The sequence below is a fragment of the Ascaphus truei genome, chromosome 7, assembly GCF_040206685.1.
Source record: "Ascaphus truei isolate aAscTru1 chromosome 7, aAscTru1.hap1, whole genome shotgun sequence".
In the NCBI taxonomy this organism is placed as follows: domain Eukaryota; kingdom Metazoa; phylum Chordata; class Amphibia; order Anura; family Ascaphidae; genus Ascaphus; species Ascaphus truei.
In genome coordinates this window covers 1,970,656-1,996,110 of record NC_134489.1, presented here as the reverse complement: position 1 = coordinate 1,996,110, position 25,455 = coordinate 1,970,656, and the positions used below count along the sequence as shown (strand labels likewise).

At 52.6% G+C, this 25,455-nt stretch overlaps 1 protein-coding gene across 3 annotated transcripts in view; it reads right to left on the bottom strand.

Moving 5' to 3' along the window:
• TBRG1 (transforming growth factor beta regulator 1) overlaps window positions 1-25,455 on the bottom strand; it is a 176,525-nt gene that overhangs the window by 54,492 nt on the left and 96,578 nt on the right. For all 3 annotated transcript variants that reach the window (XM_075606833.1, XM_075606832.1, XM_075606834.1), the window contains one exon: window positions 16,368-16,514. In XM_075606833.1, the coding sequence (XP_075462948.1) occupies window positions 16,368-16,514 (147 nt within the window). The remainder of the gene's footprint in view (window positions 1-16,367; window positions 16,515-25,455) is intronic.

The window sequence follows — 25,455 nt, the reverse complement described above, 5'->3', positions numbered from 1 at the left end:
CCCCACCCCTCACCACACTGTCCCACCCCTCACTGACTCTCATTGGCCTTCGGCCAACACCACTGCCACACTGTCCCACCCCTCACCCCACTGTCCCACCCCTCACTGACTCTCATTGGCCTTCGGCCAACACCACTGCCACATTGTCCCACCCCTCAGTGACCTTTGGGAATGCTTCTAAGCACCTAACACTCACCGCACTGCCTCTTACAAACACCCCCCTCCACCACCACCCCCCCAACCTCATGCACCCCCCTCCACCACCACCCCCCTCAACCTCATGCACCCCCCTCCACCACCACCCCCCCAACCTCATGCACCCCCCTCCACCACCACCCCCCCCAACCTCATGCACACTACAAACGCACGCCACAGCTCTCCCGCTACTGCAGCCCATCACCAACCCCCCTCACCCAAACATACAACGCACGATGCTCCATCATCACCCCCCCCCCTCACACGAACAGCAAACGCACGCTGCTGAACATACAACGCACGATGCTCCATCACACCCCCCCCCCCTCACCCGAACATCCCCGGAGCACACCCAAAACCACCCCACCCCCCTCACCCATACATCCACCGCACGATGCTCCTCCGGAGCACCTCAACCCCCCCCCCCCCCCACCATCCACCTCACGATGCTGCTCCGGAGCCCCTCACCCCCCCCCCCACCATCCACCGCACGATGCTGCTCCGGAGCCCCCCCCCACCGGAGCCACCCCCCCACCATCCAACGCACGATGCTGCTCCGGAGCCCCTCACCCCCCCTCCTCACCCTCTGTCCGCCCCCCCCCCCTTCCTGGCCGCTGGCCCGCAACAACGGAACTACCGCCTATCACCACTCCGCGGGACCTCAACATCACCCTCTCCCCCGGTGCTCCCTCTCCCCCGGTGCTCCCCCCCTCCCCCCAGAGCACCCTCCCCTCCCCCCCTCCCCCCAGAGCACCCTCTCTCCCCCCCTCCCCCCAGAGCACCCTCTCTCCCGATGCTCACCCGCTCTCCCGGTGCTCCCTCTCCCCCGGTGCTCCCCCCCCCCAGAGCACCCTCTCTCCCGGTGCTCACCCGCTCTCCCGGTGCTCCCCCCCCCAGAGCACGCTCTCGCCGCTCTCACCTTCAGGCATAATGCCCGCGCCCCCAGCTCCCCATCCCCGCGTGCGCTGCTCCGGCTCTCTCAGTCGGGAGCTGTACGGACCGCGGCCCACACCACCTCCTGACCTGAGCGTCTCAGCTCCGCATCGCCGGGGGAACGGAGACCGCCGAGGAACCCGAGGAGGAGCGCGGCCCGGTGCGAGGTAAGTAACCGCACGGGAAGAGATCTTTCACCCGGCCCAGCGCTTCACCCCACCCAGCCTGGCGGCTTCACCCGGCCCGGCGCTTCACCCCCCCCCCCCCCCCGCCCTTGCCCTTCACCCCCCCCCGCCCTGGCCCTTCACCCGGCCTGGCCCTTCACCCGGCCCTGCCCTTCGCCCCCCCCCCCCCCCGGCCCTGCCCTTCGCCCCCCCCCCCCCGGCCCTGCCTTCGCCCCCCCCCCCCGGCCCTGCCCTTCGCCCCCCCCCCCGGCCCTGCCCTTCGCCCCCCCCCCCGGCCATGCCCTTCACCCCCCCCCCCCCGGCCATGCCCTTCACCCCCCCCCCCCGGCCATGCCCTTCACCCCCCCCCCCGGCCCTGCCCTTCGCCCCCGCCCTCCCTGCCCTTCGCCCCCACCCTCCCTGCCCTTCGCCCCCACCCTCCCTGCCCTTCGCCCCCACCCTCCCTGCCCTACACACGTACACACACACACACGTATATACACACACACGTAGGCACATGTATACACACACACATGTAGACACACACGCGTAGACACACACACACACACGTGTACACACACACACACACACACACATACACACGTATACATACACACGTATACATACACACGTATACATACACACGTATACATACACACGTATACATACACACGTAGACACACGTAGACACACGTAGACACACGTAGACACGTAGACACGTAGACACGCAGGCACACGTAAACAGGCAGGCACACGTAAACAAGCAGGCACACGTAGACACGCAGGCACACGCAGACACGCAGACACACGTAGACATGTAGACACACGTAGACACGCAGACATACGTAGACACGCAGACACACGTAGACACGTACACACACACACGTATACACACGTGTATACACACGTACACACACACGTATACACACACACACGTAGGCACACGTATACACACACACACACGTAGGCACACACGCGTAGACACACGTATACACACAGGCACACGTTGACGCACGTAGACACGCACACGCACGTAGACACGTTGACGCACGTAGACACGCACACGCACACGCACGTAGACACGCACACGCACGTAGACACGCACGTAGACACGCACACGCACGTAGACACGCACACGCACGTAGACACGCACGCGCACGTAGACACGCACGTAGACACGCACACGCGCACGTAGACACGCACACGCGCACGTAGACACGCACACGCGCACGTAGACACGCACACGCACACGTAGACACGCACACACAGACACGTATACATACACATCATGTATACACACACACACATGTATATACACACACATGTATACACACACACACACGTATACACACACATGTACACACACACACACGTACACACACACACATGTACACACACACACACATGTACACACACACACATGTACACACACACACACACACACATGTACACACACACACACACACACATGTACACACATGTACACACACACACACATGTACACACACACACACACATGTACACACATACACGTACACACACACACACACACACACACATGTACGTACACACACACACATACACATGTACATGTACACACACACACACACACACGTACACACACGTGTATACACACACACGTGTATACACACACACGTGTATACACACACACGTGTATACACACACACAGACACGTACACATACACACACACGTACACATACACACACACGTACACATACACACACACACACGTACACATACACATACAATGTATACACACAAACATGTATACACACACACACACACACAAACATGTATACACACATGTATACACACACACGTGTGTATATATACACACACACACGTATACACAGACACACACACACACACTATCCCCAGCACCACCACATCAGCATACCGGTATCCCATGCCCCCCCCAGCACACTGGCATTCTCGGCTCCCCACCATTCCCAGCCCCCATCAACACCATCAGCACCCACACATTGGCACCTTCGCACCTCCCCATCGGCACACCCACATCCGCACCCCCACATCAGCAACAAACCCTCCCAAATCAGCACACCGATACAATCGCCATCAGTACAGCCACAGCAGCAGTACCACCGCACACCGCCATGGGCCGCGTGGACCACTCCCCACCCAAATGCCACCCCCAAACAACAAACATCCCGGGCAACGCCGGGGCTCTCAGCTAGTACATTATATACAATACATTGCATGCACAGTTAGAGAAGATGTATATTATAGGCTTATGTAACAGTTACAGACCAGATTAAAATGTGAGACAGCTTTAGTTTAGAAAGAACTTAAACTGGTCGTGGATGTGAGAGTCTCCGGTTGGTTGTTCAAGTTTTGGGGTGCACGGTAAGAGAAGGAGGAGCGGCCGGATACTTTGTTGAGCCTTGGGACCATGAACAGTCTTTTGGAGTCAGATCTCAGATAAGTGCTGCATGTGGTAGGGGTGATGAGCTTGTTCAGATAGGTGGGTAGCTTGCCCAGAAAGTATTTGAAGGCAAGACAGGAAAGGTGAACTTTGCGCCTAGACTCGAGTGATGACCAATCTAGTTCTTTGAGCATTTTGCAGTGATGTGTGTTGTAGTTGCATTGGAGAACAAAACGACAAATTGAATTGTAGAGGGTGTCAAGTTTGCCAAGGTGGGTTTGGGGTGCCAAGCCATATACTATGTCTCCATAGTCGATAATTGACATTAGTATCTGCTGTGCAATACGCTTTCTGACCAGCAGGCTTAGGGAGGATTTGTGCCTGTAAAGTACACCTAGTTTGGCATAGGTTTTGGATGTCAGGGCATCAATGTGCATTCCGAATGTTAAGTGGGAGTCAAACCATATGCCCAGGTATTTAAAACTAGTAACAGGAGTTAGGGTGGTGTTAGCGTTGGTTCTGATCTGGAGCTCAGTCACTGGAAGCTTTACAAATTTAGTCTTGGTCCCAAATACCATTGTTACAGTCTTGTCGGTGTTTAAAAACAGTTTGTTTTGAGAAATCCAGTTTTCGAGTCTCAAAAAGTCATACGGAAGTACGTGTTCAAGGTCGGAGAGGCTATGGCTGTGTGCATATAAGATTGTGTCATCTGCATACATGTGTATTGAAGCTTCCTTACAAGCTGTGGGAAGATCATTGATGAACACAGAGAAGAGTATGGGCCCCAGAACAGAGCCTTGCGGGACGCAACAGGTGATATCCAGGGGGTTGGAGTTAGAGCCTGAAATGGACACATGTTGGGATCTACCTGATAGGTAGGACTGAAACCAGTTTAAAGCATGCTTCCCTATTCCAGAGCTCTGGGGTTTGTTCAGCAGGATAGCATGCTCAAAAGTATCAAAAGCCTTTGCAAAATCTAGGAATATTGCACCAGTGAGTTGACACCGTTCCATTCCACACTGGATTTCATTGCAAACTTTTAGCAGGGTAGTTACGGTAGAGTGTTTGGGGCGAAAGCCAGATTGGAATTGGCTAGGGAAATTTGTCTTGGTATAGAAATTGCTTAGTTTGGAGTGGACACATTTTTTCATGACTTTGGATAGGATTGGGAGAAGAGAGATTGGCCTGTAGTTTGAGACAGTGTTTTTGTCCCCACTTTTGAAGATTGGGACAACTCTAGCAGTTTTCCAGGTCTTAGGGATATGGCCTGCAGACAGGATAGAGTTGACTATGGAAGTAATTGGTTTGGCAATGGCTGGGGCACCAAGTCGTAGGAACCTAGATTGACGTAAGTCAGGTCCACATTGGCTGCTTAGTTTTAATTTGAGGAGCGCTTGTGTAATCTCCTCTTCAGATACTGGGCCAAATTGAAAATTGTGGGCAGTGCTGGGAGTGGGTGGGGCTATATGGAGATGTGTTTCCAAGGTTGTTCCGGAATAGGAAGAGGCATGAGGAGACTAGAAGGTTTATATCAGGCGGATTTGCTCTGGGCACAGACTGGACAAGCTCTGGTGAAGTCAAAAATGTCCCTGTTCATCTTAGGCCACCAAAAGGTCCGTTTGATAAGGTCTACCATCCTCTTGAAGCCTGGATGACCAGCGGATCTAGACGAATGTCCCCACAGAAGTATTTTGTGGCGAAAACGCGGGGCAGCGTACAACCGTCCTTCTGGCACCTTGAATCTCCTAGGAATATGAGCCTGGGCTTTATTGATTTCATCCAAGACATCAAAGTTGTTGGCGGAAATAATACACTTAGCGGGAAGAATCGTCTCCGAAGATTCATTAGATTCGTTCTCCGTGGAGAACTGACGAGACAGGGCGTCGGCCTTGATATTCTTGGTGCCAGGAATATAAGAAATTGTGTAATTGAACCGCGAAAAGAACAAAGCCCAACGAGCTTGACGAGATCCCAACCGACGAGCTCCCTCAATGTACAATAAGTTTTTGTGGTCGGCGAGGATGGCTACTGGCTCCTTGGTACCCTCGAGGAGATGTCTCCATTCTTGTAGAGCCAACTTGATGGCCAGAAGCTCACGATTCCCGACATCATAATTTCTCTCGGCCGAAGAGAACTTCCTGGAAAAGAATCCACAAGGATAGAGTTTTTCCTGTGGGGAAGATCTCTGAGAAAGCACTGCGCCAGCTCCCACATCTGAGGCGTCTACTTCTAGAGTAAAAGGAAGGGAAGTATCCGGATGCCAAAGGATGGAGGCAGACACGAAGGCTCTCTTGAGAAAGTCGAAGGCTTCAATGGCCTCGGGGGACCAAACAGTCGGATTAGCACCTTTCTTAGTCAAGGCAGTGATAGGTAGAGCAATAGTGGAGAAATAACAGATGAATTTCCGGTAGTAATTAGCGAAGCCAAGAAAGCGCTGCACGGCTTTGAGGGAGTTTGGCAACGGCCAGTCGAGTACAGACTTCAATTTCTCAGGGTCCATGGTGAAGCCTTTGTCAGAGATTATATAGCCTCAGAAGGCTCTGGAAGATTGATGGAACAGACATTTCTCCATTTTCGCGTAGAGGCGATTAGCACGAAGCCGAGAGATTACCAGCTTGGTATGGCGAATGTGCTCCTCCAAGCTTTTGGAAAAAATGAGGATGTCGTCCAAATATACGATGACGAATGTTCCCAAAATGTCCCGGAAGATATCGTTCATGAACTCTTGGAAAACAGCAGGGGCATTGCATAGGCCAAACGGCATCACTAAATAGTCATAATGTCCCGAACACGTGTTAAACGCGGTTTTCCATTCGTCCCCGTCCCTTATACGAATAAGATTGTACGCTCTGCTTAAATCGTGGAGAACATAGAGAACCCTTGTAGATGGTCGAAGAGTTCTGAAATCAAAGGAAGGGGTTAACGTTTTTTTACCGTAATCTTGTTAAGACCACGAAAGTCGATACAGGGTCTTAATGAGCCATCCTTCTTTTCACGAAGAAGAAGCCTGCCCCGGCGGGGGAGGTGGAGTTCCGGATGAACCCCTTCTTAAGATTCTCCTGGATGTATGACGTCATCGCTTCCGTCTCGGGCACAGATAAGGTATAAGACTTGGACTTGGGGAGTATGGTTCCAGGAATCAAATCAATGGGACAGTCATAAGAGCGATGAGGGGGTAACACCTCAGCCTAGGTTTTATTGAAGACATCTAGGTATTCATGGTATACCTTCGGCAAAGCAGAGTGGGTAGATGAGTTGGTGTCGAAGCCAGCGAGCACGGCAACAGAAGGAGAAACCGTCTTCTCTGCCACGGCAATCCCAGAATAACCTGGACAGTAGGGGAGTGGAAAACATCGAAGACCATTACCTCGGTATGACCATCCGCAGTGGTCAGGGTAAGTGGAATAGACTCCCAAATGATGAAGGCGGGTTGGAGCGGTCGACCGTCAATAGCCTCCAGGCCGATGGGCGACTTTTTCTTGACTAACGGTATTTGTTTGCTGCAAGCGAAGGCGTGATCAAGAAAGTTGCCACCAGACTCGGAATCGATGAAGGCTTCAAACCTCTACTTGAAGTTCCGGACCCACGAGAGTTATGGGGAGGAATATTTTCTTCGGTAGTTCCTTAGGGAGAGAGGGGCAAGGAGAAATAGTACCCAGTAGAAGCCCCTTACCGTTTCTCGGTTTCAAGCAGCAGGGACGAAGTTGGTTTTCTGGGGAACCGCAGTAGAAGCAGAGACCCTCCTCACGGTGTCACGCTTTCTCAGCGGCCCGAAGCTGTTGACTACCGATTTGCATCGGTTCCGGGGCATCCAACGCCTGGAGGGCCAATGGAGGAGACCTAGGAAAAACAGGCAAAGACGAGAGAGAACGGGAACGATGGCGCATGTGGCGTCGTTCCTGAGTACGCTGATCCATCCGGATACTGAGGGCAATGAGTTCCTCGAGGGATGAAGGCCAGGCGTGAGCTGCAGGGTCATCTTTGAGAGATTCGGACAAACCGTGCCAGTATGCCGCAGCAAGAGCTTCATCGTTCCACTGGGTTTCTGCAGCGATGGTTCGGAACACCACCGCGTATCTTGCAGCTGACCTACGAGCCTGAGAGAGATGAAACAAGGAAAAAGCGGCAGTCTCCCTACGCGCTGGTGTGTCAAAAACCTGTTGGAACTCATGCCGGAATTTGGAGTAATCTTGGGTTATATCAGGTCTGTGTTCCCAGAAGGGGGAAGCCCAAGCGAGAGTGTCACCAGTGAGTAGGCATAGACATAGGCCACCTTAGTAAAACCAGAAGGGAAGTGGGACGGGGACATTTCGAATTGGACGTCACACTGATTCAGGAACCCTCGGCAAGCGAGGGGATCCACGTCGTACCGGTTGGGGGGTGGAATACGTTGCCCCGGATTACTTATAGGCACTGGGACCGGGGTAGATGGTGCCACAGGAGCTTCCCGGAGCAACAAATTGGAAAATCTGTGTGTGACATTAGTGAGTTGGTCGCTTAGGGATTGCCAATGTTCCATGGAGATACCTTGGCCCACCTCAGGGGGGTCTGCATTTGTTGGGCTCTGCATAATGTAACGCCTGTATGCCCGCAGACCTGGCCAGTTCCCAGTACTGAGGTATAAAACGCACCCACAGCAGTGAGGGCGTGCCCCGAGTGTGGTAGTAGCGTTGCCGGGCCTGGTAAGGGTTAACGTAATACTTGCCGAGTCCGGGGTGCCAGAGTTCGGAGAGTAATGTCCAAGTGCCAGAGTTCAGGGGTTGGAGGGAGCAGCGTAGTGATGTCCGAAAGCCAGGGTTCAAGGGCAGGAGAAAGCAGCGTAGTCAAGTCCAAAGCAAAGTTCAAGTTCAAGCCAAAGGAATCCAAACAGGTGCAGGGACCAGGACTGAAACAGACAAGGGAGCTAAGCATAGACACTGCACACACAGGAGCTACAGGAAAGCTATGCAGAGCAAGGACTGAGAGGACCGAGTGGGGTTATATGGGAAGAAGGGCCAATAGGGATGAAGGGAGGAGCATAGGTTTGAGTGGGTACTTTCAGGGATAGGTCATTGAGAGAAGGGGAGGAAACAGGGAGGCAATCAAGAGTTATAGCCTGCAACCGACGGGGGCGGAGCCAGAGCGTGGGGGCGGCAGGTAACTAGAGCGGGTGCGCGCGCCTTCTGTAACCCTGTTATGCGCGTGCACCAGAGCGTGGGGGAAGACCAGCGGAGGAAGCGCAAGGCACATGAGACAGAGGGGAAGGAGGAACGGAGGAACCGGGTAGGGAACGGACAGGGATGACAGAGGCACGCCGAGGAGCGCGTGACCCACGATAGGGAACCCGCGATTGTGAAAGCGCACACTTGGTGAGGGGAGCGCGCACGTGCGCAGAGTATGAGCCTGGGCGTGCGGACCGTGCCGTGGAGGAACGGCTCAGGGAGGGAGGTAGAGGTTGGGGTCGTTGGGGAGCGGAGTGACTAGGCACTGTGGAACCTGGGGTGACGGGGACACGCTGGGAACCCCGATCCGTTACAACATGCGCGAATCTTGGGGGTCTGCGCATGCGCGAATAATCGCGTCACGTGTTGTCCTAACAACCCACTGCGTGCACGGTACATGCATGCACATAAGCGTGTTCCAATGAGGAGTAGTCTCAAAACCCCGCCCTCATCTGTCATAGAATGAAGGGCGCACACCCACAGCTCAAATATCTCTTAGTACTGTTATACCAAAGCGCATGTGCGGCTATAAATGTCAGTGGTTGCAATAGTGACACAATAACAAACATAAGCATAGAAGCGGCGACCATCAACGTTAGTGGCTGCCATAGTGACACAATGGTATAGACATGAGCATAAAAACGGACATGCATACTGCAATTTAAAAGTAAAGCAAGCATGCACCAGTTCTGGTAATAACGTGTATTTGATTGAAAACATTAGGGAAACAATTGGATTAACCCTATAAAGCATAATTATCTAGAGCTGAAAAAAGAAACCACTGAAAGTGTAAAGTGATAAAGGGAATTACTGAGCAATAGAGAATAAATGCTGACAAAACCAAAATGGAATAAAAAATTAGAAAAAACTACTTTTCAAAAAAAAATGACAATCAGTTACAAAAAACATCCCAGCTTCAAATCTTCATTTAGACCAAAAGGCACCATTGTTTTAAGATCAAGTCTAGCCTCTTGTTGAAGCAAGACTTTGCCCCTATTGCCTTCACGTGGCATCTCATAGTTGCCAATGAATGGCGTTGTAATTTGAAGTGACGAGCAACAGCTAAGTGCTTCAGATCCTCTTCCACAGTACTGCTCTGCAGACCTTTCCTAATAGTTGAGCGATGTATGGCAATCCTCTCCTTTAACATGCGTGTTGTTTTGCCAATATAATGCAATCCGCATGGACATATGATCATGTATAATAAGCACCTGGATTCACAGGTAAGGTGATGCTTAATCTTGATTTGGATACCACTGTGCGGATGGGAAAACGTCTGGCCTAACTGCATAAATTGGCAGTTTGTGAAACCATGACACTGATAAGATCCAGGTTTTTTAAGTAGCCATGTTCCACTTGAAGCGTATTTGTTGGACGTGTCAGCATCAGTAAGCATGTCACCTAGGCTTGGTCCCCGACGATAACAAAACAATGGCGGATCTTTGAAGTATTTTCCAATCTTGTTGTCATTTGACAGAATGTGCCAATTTTTACGGACACTGTCCTTGATGAAATTTGATGCAGTAGTTTATGAACTGACCATATTGAATCGTGTAATTTCTGCACTTTTATTAGTCGATTTCAAAACCGTACATCTGTATCTTATTCACTCTGGATAATGCATCCTCGATGTCAGCTAAGCCATAGCCCCTTTCCTGGAACCGCAATGCCATTTGTAATAAGGCTTTGTCTGCCAGTTCTTGATCAGTTGTAATTCTTTTTACTCGAAACAATTGTGAGTAAGATAATCCTTTTTTAAGGGGTATCGGATGATGGCTGAATGCATGCAATAAATAGGGTGTTCTTATCTGTAGGCTTGAGATAGACTCTGGTTGCAAGTATACCCAAATCCTCATAGACCACCGTATCTAGAATTGTAATCTCCTTCGAACTGAAGCTCACGGTGAATCTGATGGTGGAAGGTATGTTGTTTAGATGATTATAGAAGGTAATGAACTATACAAAGCACATTAGTGCGGTGCTCCAAAAAACTAAAAAGGTGCATCACTGGACGCGCTGTAGAAAAGATAAATAGATCTAAATGAGGTCTTCACCTGTGTCTCAAGATGAGAGTGCAGGCCATTGGATATGAGTGTGTATATATATATATATATATATATATATATATATATATATATATATATATATATATATATATATATATATATATATATATAAAGCAATGTCTCTATAGAAAGAAATATGTGGCTTAACTAACAACTGGCTGATCTCGTTCAGCACAAGAGTGTTGTAGTTTGCTACTCACGGACCACAGGTAAGTCCTGACAGCTTCCAAGAATCCAAAACCTTGCGTCAGCACGAAAACTTAGCTCAGAGGATCCCAGGGGCCAAAAGCCACGGCAGTAGCAGGGAAGTGGATCACTGTGAGGTCATCCGTCACTCCAAGGAAAGATGTAATCCCCAGTCGTGTGGGCAAGCTCATAGCAGGGTTCCTAACCACAAAGACGATGTAAATGCACTCCCTCTGTGAACGTCAGGTTGTTCACAAGCCGTGCAGCCCCTTCATTAAGCATGCAGCCTCACTCCACAGGTGCCGGAGGGAGGCGTCAGAGTAGGTATATGCAGACCTTTACAGCGTCTCCAGAATAGTGTGCCTCCAGTTAAGAAAACAGCAAGCAGAATCCAAACAGAAACTGGAGCACAGCCTCACCAATGCAACATGGGACAGAGGAATTACTTTCAAGGATTTATTGGGTTAAAAGAACATAGGGACCAAGTCCTGACAAAAACTCTGACATGTTTGCTAAAGCGCCTTGAGCGTGAAACATCTACAGCTGAGAGGTGGAGGGTGTGCAAACCGTGCCAGTTCAGTTGCTGGGAGACAGTAATCAGAATTTACCTGGTTGGTGAAGATGAAGCAGTGCTGTATGAGAGTGCGGTGTGTATCCTGTCTACCGGTGTGGTCCCAGACGGTGGCGCCAAGAGCCAGAGCTGTCGCTGTGCAAAGTGCTTGTTCTGTCTACCGGTGTGACACTAGACGGTGGAGCCAAGAGGCGGATCTATTGATGCTTGTGAGTGTCGGTGCGTGTTCTATCTACCGGTGTGGTTCCAGACGGTGGCGCCAAGAGACGGAGCGGTCACTGGGCAAGGAGCAAACAGTGAGACGTCTGCACTTGGATCGTGAGATCAGAGGGAGTTGCAGTAAGGGAGATTGATGAGCAGAGTCCCGATTGTGCAACGGAGAGCTTCGGGCGACCAGAGGTAACCAGAGGTCTCATAATAGTGTGTCGGAGTGACAACCTGACACCAGAGACTAAGGAGAATCCGGTGGAAGATCCAATTGCCATCTATACCCGGTAACTCAAGTTTAAAAGGAAGTTCAAAAGAAGTGAAGAAGTGGACACCCAAAACTGGCCCTGATTCCTGCATTTGAACTACGCTGGAAAGGAGGATAGCATCTATACCAGACTGCATCATTACTGCTTTAACCATTTATATTTGCTGTGACTTCACTTCTTCTCAAATTATGCACTTCTTGTTACCAGCCTCAGTATGTCTCTAACTCTATTCATATATCTCCATCTCTCCTTCCTTCATCACTTCTCTGTTCACATGAACTCCTTTCTTACCTGCGTCCTCTGACACCACACAGCTATATCCCCTGCACTAAAAAACACCCCTACAAATCATCCTCACACATTCTCTTTCTGTCCATGCTTCTCCTCCTTGCTTCTGGGGATATCTCTCCCAATCCTGGTCCCTGCCCTATTCCTACATGCGCTCGTCCTCGCCTGCCAATTGCAAACTCTACTCCCTCTGGTGTCAACCCCTCCAACCTCATACCCATCCCTTGCCACCCTCCCTCCTCTCTCCCTTTCTCCTGTGCCCTTTGGAATGCTCGCTCCCTTTCTAACAAGTTCCTCTCTGTACATGACTCTCTGCTCCTATTTGCTATAACTGAGACCTGACTCACTCAGTCTGACTCTGCTCTGGAAGCTGCCCTCTCTTATGGTGGCCTTTCCTTCTCCCACACTCCGTGGACTGATGGCAGGGGTGGAGGCGTGGGGCTCCTGCTCTCCTCTCTCTGCCGTTACCGAACCCTTCCTATTCCTCCATCTCTTGCTTTTCCCTCCTTTGAGGCTCACACTGTCCAGATTTTCTCTCCTCTCCCTGACCATGTGGCAGTCATCTATCGCCCACCTACCTCTACTCATCCCCCTTCTGCCTTTCTCACTCACTTTGAATCCTGGCTCTCTCTCTTCCTCCCCTCAGACTCCCCTGTTCTTCTCCTTGGGGACTTCAATTGCCACATTGATGACCCCTCTCTCCCTTGGGCCTCCTGCTTTCTTTCTCTAACCTCTTCTTTTGGCCTTCAACAGTGGACTGCAGCCAGCATCCACAAGGATGGCCACCACTTAGACCTGGTTTTCACTAAAAACTCCTCTCTCTCTGATTTCTCAATTTCCCCTTTTCCTCTCTTTGACCATCACCTCATCTCATTCTCTCTATCTCGCTTCTCCCCTTCTCCATCTCCATCTACCCCCCGGTTCTGCAGAAACCTGCGCTCTATTCACTTACCTGACTTTGAGTCCACTTTACGCTCCTCCCTCAGCTCTGCTACAGACCCCGACAACCTGGTTAGGAACTACAACTCTGCCTTGTCCTCCTCTCTTGATCTACATGCCCCGCTTTCTCTCTGCCGCACTCGCCCTTCTAACCCTAGACCCTGGCTAAATTCCCACACGCGCATGCTGCGTTCCTCCACTCGTTCCTCTAAATGCCTCTGGAGGAAATCTCATACTCTCGCAGACTTCCTTCACTACAAATTTATGCTATCCTGTTTCAACTGTGCCCTCTCGCAAGCTAAACAGGCCTACTTTTCTTCACTAATCAACATGCACAAGTCTAACCCACGCCGACTGTTCTCTGTCTTTGATACTCTCCTCAAACCACCCTCAGCTGCCTCTCCTTCCTCCATCTCCGCTCAGGACTTTGCTGACTATTTTAAGGAAAAGGTGGAATCCATACGTCAGAACATCCCCTCTGTTTCTTCCTCCCATCCTACACCTCTTCCTAACTCTCCTCCTGCCTTCCTTGACTCTTTTTCCACTGTCTCAGAGGAGGATGTGTCGCTGCTGATCTCCTCTTCTCCCTCTACCACTTGCCCTCTTGACCCCATTCCCTCCCATCTCCTAAAACCTCTTGCTCCTAATATAATCCCTACACTCACACACATTTTTTAACTCCTTCCTCTACTCTGGCACCTTTCCATCCTCCTTCAAGCAAGCAACAGTTATACCATTACACAAAAACAGCAAGCTTCCTGTCTTTCTAACTATTGACCTGTCTTTCTAACTATTGACCTGTCTCCATCCTGCCTTTAAACTCCTTGAACGTCTTGTATTCTCTCGCTTGCTGCATTTTTTCAACACCTATTTCTCCTAGACCCTCTACAATCTGGCTTCCGCAATGCTCACTCGACTTAAACAGCCCTCACTAAAATAACTAATGACCTCCATACTGCCAAACAGAGGTCATTACACTCTGCTCATATTACTCGACCTCTCTGTAGCATTTGACACAGTGGACCGCCTTCTTCTCCTTCACATTCTCCATACTCTTGGTATTCGGAACAAAGCTCTATCCTGGATCTCATCTTACCTCTCCCATTGTACTTTCAGTGTCTCTTCTGCTAACACCTCCTCCTCGATCGATCTCTCTGTGGGGGTACCCCAGGACTCTGTCCTGGGACCTCTTCTCTTTTCTCTGTACACACTTTCTCTAGGTGACCTAATCACATCTCTTGGGTTTAAATATCACCTCTATGCTGACGACACAAAAATTCACCTTTCAACCCCCAACCTTACACCTTCTGTACAAACCAAAGTTTCTGAATGTCTCTCTGCTATATCATCCTGGATGGCCCTCCGCCGCCTTAAACTTAACATGGCAAAAACAGAGCTCCTCATACTTTCTCCCAAACCTGGCCCTACTACCTCCTTCCATATTCCTGTTGGAAGTATGATCATTCACCCAGTAGCCCAAGCACGCTGCCTAGGGGTCACACTCGACTCCTCTCACATTCGCCTCACACATTCAGAACATTTCTAAAACCTGTCGCATTTTCCTCCGCAATATCACAAAGATACATCCTTTCCTCTGTTGCTCGACTGCTAAAAACTCTGACTCAGACCCTCCTTCTCTCCCGTCTTGATTACTGTAATCTTCTGTTGTCCGGCCTTCCTGCCTCTCATGTGTCTCCCTTACAATTTATCCTAAAAGCTGCTGCCAGAATCACTCTACTATTTCCTAAATCGCAGAGCCTCCCCTGCTGAAAACCCTCCCCGGACTTCCGATCAAATCCCGCATCTTGCACTTCACTTTTAAAGCTTTACACTCTTCTGCCCCTCCTTACATCTCCACCCTAATTTCTCGCTATGCAACATCCCGACTCTTGCATTCTTCTCAAGGATGTCTTCTCTCTACCCCCTTTGTATCTAAAGCCCTCTCCCGCCTTAAACCTTTCTCACTGACTGCCCTGCACCTCTGGAATGCCCTTCCCCCTCAATTCCTGACTAGTACCCTCTCTATACACCTTTAAGACTCACCTTAAGACACACTTGCTTAAAGAAGCGTATGAGTAGCACTGTGGCTAATACTATACGCATGATACATCAAGCTTGGTCCCCTGCAGACGCACTTACCAGAATGCCCTCCCACTGTTCTCTGTACGTTCTTCCTACCTACCAATTAGATTGTAAGCTCCTCGGAGCAGGGACTCCTTTTCCTAAATGTTACTTTTGTCTGAAGCACTTATATTCCCCATGACCTGTTATTTATATTATTTGTTATTTATATGATTGTCACGTGCATTACTACTGTGAAGCGCTATGTAAATTAATGGAGCTATATAAATAAAGACATAGAATACAATACCTGGTATTGGCCTGCACACAGAAGATTAGTGGCCGAGTGCACAATAATTTCTTTGTTCTATACAGTAAAGGCAGTTAAAATGTCGAACTCATTACCAATGGAGACTGTGATGGCAGATACAATAGATATCGTCAAAAAAAGGTTGTACACTCTTTCAGAAAAGAAAAGTATACAGGGATATACCAAATAAGTAAACATGGGAAGGATGTTGATCCAGAGAGAAATCAGATTGCCATTATTTGGAGTCAGGAAGGAATTCATTTTTTCCCTTATGAGATATCATTAGATGTTTCCCTGTTTTTGTTTGTTTGCCACTCTCTGGATCAAAGTACTGTAAATACAAATATAGCATAACTATCTGTCATCTTAATTTATCATAGGTTGAATTTGGATACCTTTTTTCAACCTCATCTACTATGTATATATGTAACTCAAGTCTGGTACTATTGTGGCAGTGACTTGAGTACTTAAACTGTTAAAAATAATACTACTAAAAGAGACATAAGTAAAAATAGCACCCCACTTTCATATTATCAGACAGTTTAATTTTAAAAAATGCACTATTTATTTACCTGTGGTCCAGTGCCACCATCTTTTATCTGACAAGTGTAAAGACATTTCTGATCAGGGTTCCGCATGCTGACATAAACTCTTGTGCTACAAAAGCCTACAGGATAAATAGTGACTTTATCATGGAATCCTATCCGATCTGAAATGATCTGTAGTGGGAAAAAGTGTAAATATGTATATAACAATTTTGGTTAAGAGCAAGGCAAAGTTTTCAAATACAGCTCAACCCCCTTATAACGCTGTGCTTGGGGTCCAAGGAATCACATCGCGTTCTAAGCGGATCGCGTTAGAAATAATGTACAATTGTGTGCATTGTACAATAAAGTATTTAAGATACCAATAATCGTGTTGTAAAGTTTACAAACATACGAAAATTGGGAGCCACACTTGCATCGCGTTATAAGCAAATTCGCGTTGTAACGGATCGTGTTATAACTGGGTTGAGCTGTATATACACATTAATAGGGCCTAATGTAATCACTTACATGAAAATATTCATTTTTATATTTTGAAATGTAAAGAATACATTTATTCTTATTCTAATATACTGTAAGACTAATTTATAGTAACCTTACTAGTGCATATACACTAGTGCATATTGCCTTATGTTCTGACAACACTTAATTGACCAACAGGAGAGCTCTTTATACAGTTGGTGTAATCATATATACAGAGCTTTTAACACCTTCCTTCCATTATGTGCACTGTAGCAGCACAGAAGGATTGAAAAATGTAACTCCAAAAGGCAATATACTTTTCAGAAATATGCAGATATTAAACCAATAGGACAAATGGGCACAAAAACATGTCAATATAGAAGAAAAAGCACAATCAACGTAGATTGAAACATCAACATAAAGACCATTTGACTGAAATTTTAGCAAATATGGTGTACCCAATGACATGCATTAACATAAAATGTGTTGGGGAAACCAAATAGCCTGTTACCATAAGTCACTAAAGATGCACCATATACAAGAACACCCAGGGGGGGGGGGGGGAAATCTTTTCTCAAACAGGAAATTTAATGTAGGATGTTAAGCTGTTGGCTTAACATCTCTTCACCCCTTATTCGCCACACTGTAGTGTGGAGCCTAGTAAGTAGGAATTAAAGCAGCAGTCCTACTGCACCGACACACTTTATTCCTGGCAGATACCTGGAATGCGCCGCTCCTCACCTCTGACAAGCCCCGTTGTGTTTGCCTTCCCAGCCTGGGTTCATGCCTGGCTGACGGGCGGCTGATCTGTTAAATGATAATGATTAGGATTTAATAGGCTGCAATGCTTCGCGTGTCTACCAGATGGCATAGATTCATGAATTGTAATGCAGTATATATATATATACTGTGCAGTATTGCAGCCAGCGGGAATAAAATGCTTCAATCCCTGCCTGGAAAATAACGCAATGCACTCGGGCAGAAAACAGTCACAAACCTCAATACACCCGGGTATACCCGAATTCGTGGGACTAGCCGAGCTCGAATAAAGTGTGTCGCCAGTGTAGCAATATTCTGCATGTGTTTTTTTTAATAAATCAGTTCTATACTGTGAGAAAATACTTGTAGCATTTTCTTTTTTTTTTAAACAACTTTGAAAGACAATTTTTAATGTATTCTAATGTAACGAGCATTTTTGTTCCTATAGCAACCCTTTAGAAAGGCACAACCCCTTCATTTTCTGTAACAGGCTCTGGCACACACCTTTGTGAGCCCTGCCCCCTCCAGAGCGTGCACAAGCTCAAATGTATCAGTTACTGCCTGGTCACATGATCGTCCCCACAGAACTGTGCCAGGGAAAAGGAGAGTAGCTCAGAATTAATTAAAATATATAGCCCCGGTCCCCTTGGACTTCCAGAGACCCCCTCCTTGCTCACAGCGACGGACCCGCCGGCTGGCTGCAAAGGTGGGGGCTGGATGCTCGGGAGCCTCTGTGGCACACCCGGCTAGCGGAAGCCGCCATTGTGGTATGCGCGCGCATGCACAGTGGTCGCACATGCGCAGTAGCGATTGGGAGTTGCGGTGGCCATGAGAGAGTCGCGCATGCGCAGTACACTCGCGCACGCGGCCCCAATGCAATAGTAGCCTCCACGGGACTACAATTCCCATGAGGCTTAGGGCCAAGTACACCAGGTGCCCCCCAGGTGGCCAATGAGGGCCCAGGATTCCTGGCAGCAGGGAATAGATACATTTTGCGGGCTCTGAGTAAGGGAGTTGGAGCAGGGAGCTGGGTAAGTGAGGGTGCAGGGGAGCAGTAGCCCCTTGCACTAGGCCAGTTACCCCCATAGGCCCCAGATAACGTTTACCTTGCCCCAGCTTGTGGTTCCTTCAGGGACAGGCCTTAAGGAAGGAGATCTGCCCCTTTAGCTAGTTGGTTGCTCTAAGGATACACTCCGTGGCGCGCAGCCTGATTCCTGGGTCTGGGCTCAGACCCATATAGATATAGAGACTATCTTCATGGAGGCCCCTGCCAAGCAGAGACTGAGGCCTGCCGGCTACAGACGGCTACACTTCAAGGTATAGACGGTACGGTGCACGGTGATATTATCCACGCTGGAATTCACCACACGCGTAGGAGGACGTCTCGTCGGATCAGGCGGGTCCAATCCAGTTATACTGCGGCACCCATGGGCTGGAGCCCCGGGCAGGTATCTATAATAGTGCACCAACACACCAACTGATAGCGCTATCTCCAACATATTGGGTGGGTTTGGACATAAAGGACATCAGGGAATTGGTGTCCAGCACCCAGGTACTTTGGGGAATATCTATGTTAATGTGCGCACCCGGTGCACTTCTATGTGTATGGTTATATGCATTATTCTGTGTGGTACAGGGTACCGAAGTTAATAGTAATAGTAAAACAGTTGTCAGAATATACTGTGTGTGTGTTTTATTATTGTGGTTCCTGTAAGGTGGTAACCCTTACAGGTGGAGGCGCTGTGTTCGAATGTTCAGGTAACCCCAGGCTCCCAGTGGCAGAGGCTCTGGCCTTCTGTGAGCCTATCAGGTAACGCACCACACCCGGTAACACAAGTGTAGATTTCCCCACATGGTCCCTATCTGCGATTGGGGAGGTGTGGGGGGGGGGGGGGGGGGGAAAGGTGTTACATACATATATACATATATATATATACCCTAGCTGAGAGACCCGGCGTTGCCCGTGAGTTAAATTTCCCGCTAGGAGGAGGGGGAGGGCGGACGGAAGGGCGGACGGGAGGGCGGAGGGGAGGGCGGAGGGGAGGGCGGAGGGGAGGGCGGAGGGGAGGGCGGACGGAGGGCGGAGGGGAGGGCGGACGGCGGAGGGGAGGGCGGGGGGAGAGCGGAGGGGAGGGCGGGGGGAGAGCGGAGGGGAGGGCGGGGGGAGAGCGGAGGGGAGGGCGGGGGGAGAGCAGAGGGGAGGGCGGTGGGAGAGCAGAGGGGAGGGCGGGGGGAGAGCGGAGGGGAGGGCGAGGGGAGAGCGGGGGGAGAGCGGAGGGGAGGGCGGGGGGAGAGCGGAGGGGAGGGCGGGGGGAGAGCGGAGGGGAGGGCGGGGGGAGAGCGGAGGGGAGGGCGGGGGGAGAGCGGAGGGAGAGCGGAGGGGAGGGCGGGGGGAGAGCGGAGGGGAGGGCGGGGGGAGAGCGGAGGGGAGGGCGGGGGGAGAGCGGAGGGGAGGGCGGGGGGGAGAGCGGAGGGGAGGGCGGGGGGAGAGCGGAGGGGAGGGCGGGGGGAGGAGGAGAGGAGGGGTGGAGGAGGAGGGGGGGAGGAGGGGGGGAGGAGGGGTGGAGGAGGAGGGGGAGGAGGGGGGAGGAGGAGGGGGGGAGAGGGGAGGGCGGGGGGGAGGAGAGTGGAGGGGAGGGCGGGGGGAGGAGGAGAGGAGGGGTGGAGGAGGAGGGGGGGAGGAGGGGGGTGAGGAGGGGGGGAGAGTGGAGGGGAGGGCGGGGGGAGGAGAGCGGAGGGGAGGAGGAGGGGGGGGGTGAGAGCGGACGGGAGGAGGAGGGGGGGGAGAGCGGACGGGAGGGGGGGGAGGGGGGTGAGAGCGGACGGGAGGAGGAGGGGGGGGGAGAGCGGACGGGAGGAGGAGGAGGGGGGGGAGAGCGGACGGGAGGAGGGGGGGGAGCGGACGGGAGGAGGGGGGGGCGGACGGGAGGAGGGGGGGAGCGGACGGGAGGAGGGGGGGCGGAGCGGACGGGAGGAGGAGGGGTGGGGAGAGCAGACGGGAGGAGGAGGGGGGAGAGCGGACGGGAGGAGGAGGGGGGGGGTGGACAGGAGGGGGGTGGGTTGGTTTAAATTTCCGGGTCTCTCCTCTCCACTCCCCCTGTATGTTTCTCCGCTCCCCCCTCTCTCTCCCCTCCTGCCCCCCCCCACGTGACACACACACATAGTGACACACACACACAGTGACACACACACACACAGTGACACACACACACAGTATCACACACACACAGTGACACACACACAGTGACACACACACAGTGACACACACACAGTGTCACACACACAGTGTCACACACACAGTGTCACACACACACACACACACACACACACAGTGAGACACACACACACACAGTGAGACACACACACACACAGTGAGAGACACACACACACAGTGAGAGACACACACACAGTGAGACACACACACAGTGAGACACACACACAGTGAGACACACACACAGTGAGACACACACACAGTGAGACACACACACAGTGAGACACACACACAGTGAGAGACACACACAGTGAGAGACACACACAGTGAGAGACACACACAGTGAGACACACACACACACACACACACGTCACCTCTCCTTTCGTGCGCTGCCATCTTAGAATGTCCGCGAGGGAGGAAGGGGGTCCTTCGGGGCACTGCCATCTTAGGTGGCCGCGTGTCCCCCCGCCGGGGAGGGAGGTGAGAGCGGGAGGGAAGTGAGTGCGGGAGGGAGTGGAGCGGGAGGGAGGTGAGAGCGGAAGGGAGTGGAGCGGCTTCCGGGCGCCTCTTAGGTGGCCGCGTGTCACCCCGCCGGGGAGGGAGTGGATCGGGAGGGAGTGGAGTGGGAGGGAGGTGAGTGCGGGAGGGAGGTGAGTGCGGGAGGGAGTGGAACGGGAGGTAAGTGCGGGAGGGAGGTGAGTGCAGGAGGGAGTGGAGCGGGAGGGAGTGGAGCGGGAGGGAGTGGAGCGGCTTCCGGGCGCCTATTAGGTGGCCGCGTGTGCCCCCGCCGGGGAAGGAGTGGAGCGGGAGGGAGGTGAGTGCGGGAGGGAGTGGAGCGGGAGGGAGGTGAGTGCGGGAGTGGAGCGGGAGGGAGTGGAGCGGCTTCCGGGCGCCAATTAGGTGGCCGCGTGTGACCCCGCCGGGGAGGGAGTGCAGCGGGAGGGAGTGGAGGGAGGTGAGTGCGGGAGGGAGTGGAACGGGAGGTAAGTGCGGGAGGGAGGTGAGTGCAGGAGGGAGTGGAGCGGGAGGGAGTGGAGCGGGAGGGAGTGGAGCGGCTTCCGGGCGCCTATTAGGTGGCCGCGTGTGCCCCCGCCGGGGAAGGAGTGGAGCGGGAGGGAGGTGAGTGCGGGAGGGAGTGGAGCGGGAGGGAGGTGAGTGCGGGAGTGGAGCGGGAGGGAGTGGAGCGGCTTCCGGGCGCCAATTAGGTGGCCGCGTGTGACCCCGCCGGGGAGGGAGTGCAGCGGGAGGGAGTGGAGCGGCTTCCGGGCGCCTATTAGGTGGCCGCGTGTGCCCCCGCCGGGGAGGGAGTGGAGCGGGAGGGAGGTGAGTGGAGCGGGAGGGAGTGGAGCGGGAGGGAGGTGAGTGGAGCGGGAGGTGAGCGGAGGTGAGTGGAGCACCGGGGAGGGGGGGAGGTGAGTGTGATGGGGGGGGAGAGGACAGAGAGGGGTGTGTGTTTTTTTTTTTTTTGGACCTTTGGCCTGTCACTCCGCCTCAGGCCAATGAGAGGTGTGCGGGGGCGGGCGGGCCAAGGTCCAATGGGATTGCTGCTAGGGACACGGGGAGGGGCACAGGGAGACACAAACAGACACGGACACATAGGTCACTTTCACAAATATATAGTAGATATATATACATATATATATATATATACAGTGTTCGACAAATCACCCAAAAATCTACTCGCTCAACCAAAAAATCTACTCGCCACCTAGTCCCGCCCCCAACTCCGCCCCTAGTCCCGCCCCCAACTCCGCCCCTAGTCCCGCCCCCAACCCCGCTTTAAAATAAAATATATAAATAAAATACATTTAATAAATTCCTAGTCAGAACAACATTAGTTTTTGACATAAATGTATTTATTGTATTACATTATACTACAATTAGTCGTGTGTGTGTGTGTGTGTGTGTGTGTGTGTGTGTGTGTGTGTGTGTATGTGTGTGTATGTGTGTGTATGTGTGTGTGTGTCTCAATGTAGGATCTAGAAATAAAAGCCAGATGTGAATTACTAGTTTCCTGAACCCCTTAACCAGTGTCTGGACGTCGGCGCTTCACAGAGAGAGAGAGAGACAGACAGAAAAAGAGAGAGAATGAGAGACACACACACACAGAGAATGAGAGACAAAGAGAGAGTGCGACAGAGAGCGCGAAGAAGAGAGTGCGACAGAGAGAGCGAAGAAGAGTGCGATAGAGAGAGCGAAGAAGAGAGTGCGACAGAGAGCGCGAAGAAGAGAGTGCGACAGAGAGAGCGAAGAAGAGAGTGCGACAGAGAGAGCGAAGAAGAGAGTGCGACAGAGAGAGCGAAGAAGAGAGTGCGACAGAGAGAACAAAGAAGAGAGTGCGACAGAGAGAGCGAAGATGAGAGTGCGACAGAGGAGCGCGACAGAGAGAGCGAAGAAGAGAGCGCGACAGAGAGAGTGAAGAAGAGAGCGCGACAGAGAGAGCGAAGAAGAGAGTGCAACAGAGAGAGCGAAGAAGAGAGTGCGACAGAGAGAGCGAAGAAGAGAGTGCGACAGAGAGAGCGAAGAAGAGAGTGCGACAGAGAGAGCGAAGAAGAGAGTGCGACAGAGAGAGCGAAGAAGAGAGTGCGACAGAGAGAGCGAAGAAGAGAGTGCGACAGAGAGAGCGAAGAAGAGAGTGCGACAGAGAGAGCGAAGAAGAGAGTGCGACAGAGAGAGCGAATAAGGGAGTGCGACAGAGGGAGAGGGTGACAGAGAGAGGGAGAGGGTGACACAGGGAGACGGAGAGGGTGGGTGACACAGTGAGAGGATGACATGGAGAGGGAGGGTGACAGGGAGAGGGAGGGTGACAGGAAGAGGGTGACACAGGGAGTGGGTGACACAGGGAGGGGGAGGGTGACACAGGGAGAGGGAGGGTGACACAGGGAGAGGGAGGGTGACACAGGGAGAGGGAGGGTGACACAGGGAGAGGGAGGGTGACACAGGGACAGGGAGGGTGACACAGGGAGAGGGAGGGTGACACAGGGAGAGGGAGGGTGACACGGAGAGGGAGCGTGACACAGGGAGAGGGAGGGTGACACAGGGAGAGGGAGAGGGTGACACAGGGAGAGGGAGATACAGGGAGAGGGAGAGAGGGTGACACAGGGAGAGGGAGAGAGGGTGACACAGGGAGAGGGAGAGAGGGTGACACAGGGAGAGGGAGAGAGGGTGACACAGGGAGAGGGAGAGAGGGTGACACAGGGAGAGGGAGAGAGGGTGACACAGGGAGAGGGAGAGAGGGTGACACAGGGGGAGGGTGACAGAGAGAGGGAGGGTGACACAGGGAGGGAGGGTGACACAGGGAGAGGGTGGGTGACACAGGGAGAGGGAGGGTGACACAGGGAGAGGGAGGGTGACACAGGGAGAGGGAGGGTGACACAGGGAGAGGGAGGGTGACACAGGGAGAGGGAGGGTGACACAGGAAGAGGGAGGGTGACACAGGGAGAGGAAGGGTGACACAGGGAGAGGGAGGGTGACACAGGGAGAGGGAGGGTGACACAGGGAGAGGGAGAGTGACACAGGGAGAGGGTGGGTGACACAGGGAGAGGGTGACAGAGGGAGAGGGTGGGTGACACAGGGAGAGGGTGACAGAGGGAGAGGGGTGGGTGACACAGGAAGAGGGAGGGTGATACGGAGAGGGAGGGTGATACGGAGAGGGAGGGTGATACGGAGAGGGAGGGTGACACAGGGAGAGGGAGAGGGTGGGTGACACAGGGAGAGGGAGGGTGACACAGGGAGAGGGAGGGTGACACAGGGAGAGGGAGGGTGACACAGGGAGAGGGAGGGTGACACAGGGAGAGGGAGGGTGACACAGGGAGAGGGAGGGTGACACAGGAAGAGGGAGGGTGACACAGGGAGAGGGAGGGTGACACAGGGAGAGTGAGGGTGACACAGGGAGAGGGAGGGTGACACAGGGAGAGGGAGGGTGACACAGGGAGAGGGTGACAGAGGGAGAGGGTGGGTGACACAGGGAGAGGGAGGGTGACACGGAGAAGGTGACAGAGGGAGAGGGTGTGTGACACAGGGAGAGGGTGACAGAGGGAGAGGGTGACAGAGGGAGATGCTGGGTGACACAGGGAGAGGGAGAGAGGGTGACACACTCACAGACACACAGACACTCACTCACACAAATACTCACCCGTAAGGCAGGGGGTCGCACATGGCAGCGGGGGCCTCCGCACGGCAGGAGGGCCTCTGCAAGGGGCCGCGCCCCCTCCAGAGGCGGACGCCGATGCCGCAGTATTCACTGATAGAATGTATAAGGGCCTGTTAGGGGATTTCCCCTGCTTAGAGCAGGGAGAAGAGCCGGTTAGGGGATTTCCCCTGCTAACAACTGAGCTGGCCATCAGGGGTTTCCTTAACAGCTGACAGATCGTCAGACTGTCCACAGAGGCGGCACACCGACGCCGCGTGGGGTGAGGGGGGGTCAGGAGGCCGGGAGAGTTTGGGGTCACGGAGGCCGGGAGAGATTGGGGTGAGGGGGGGGGGGGGTGGCGGATGGCCCGATGCGAGGGGGGGGCGGATGGCCGATGCGAAAGGGGGGCAGATGGCCCGATGGGAGGGGGGGGGCGGATGGCCCGATGGGAGGGGGGAGGGGGCGGATGGCCCGATGGGAGGGGTGGGTGGATGGCCCGATGGGAGGGGGGGGCGGATGGCCCGATGGGAGGGGGGGGCGGATGGCCCGAT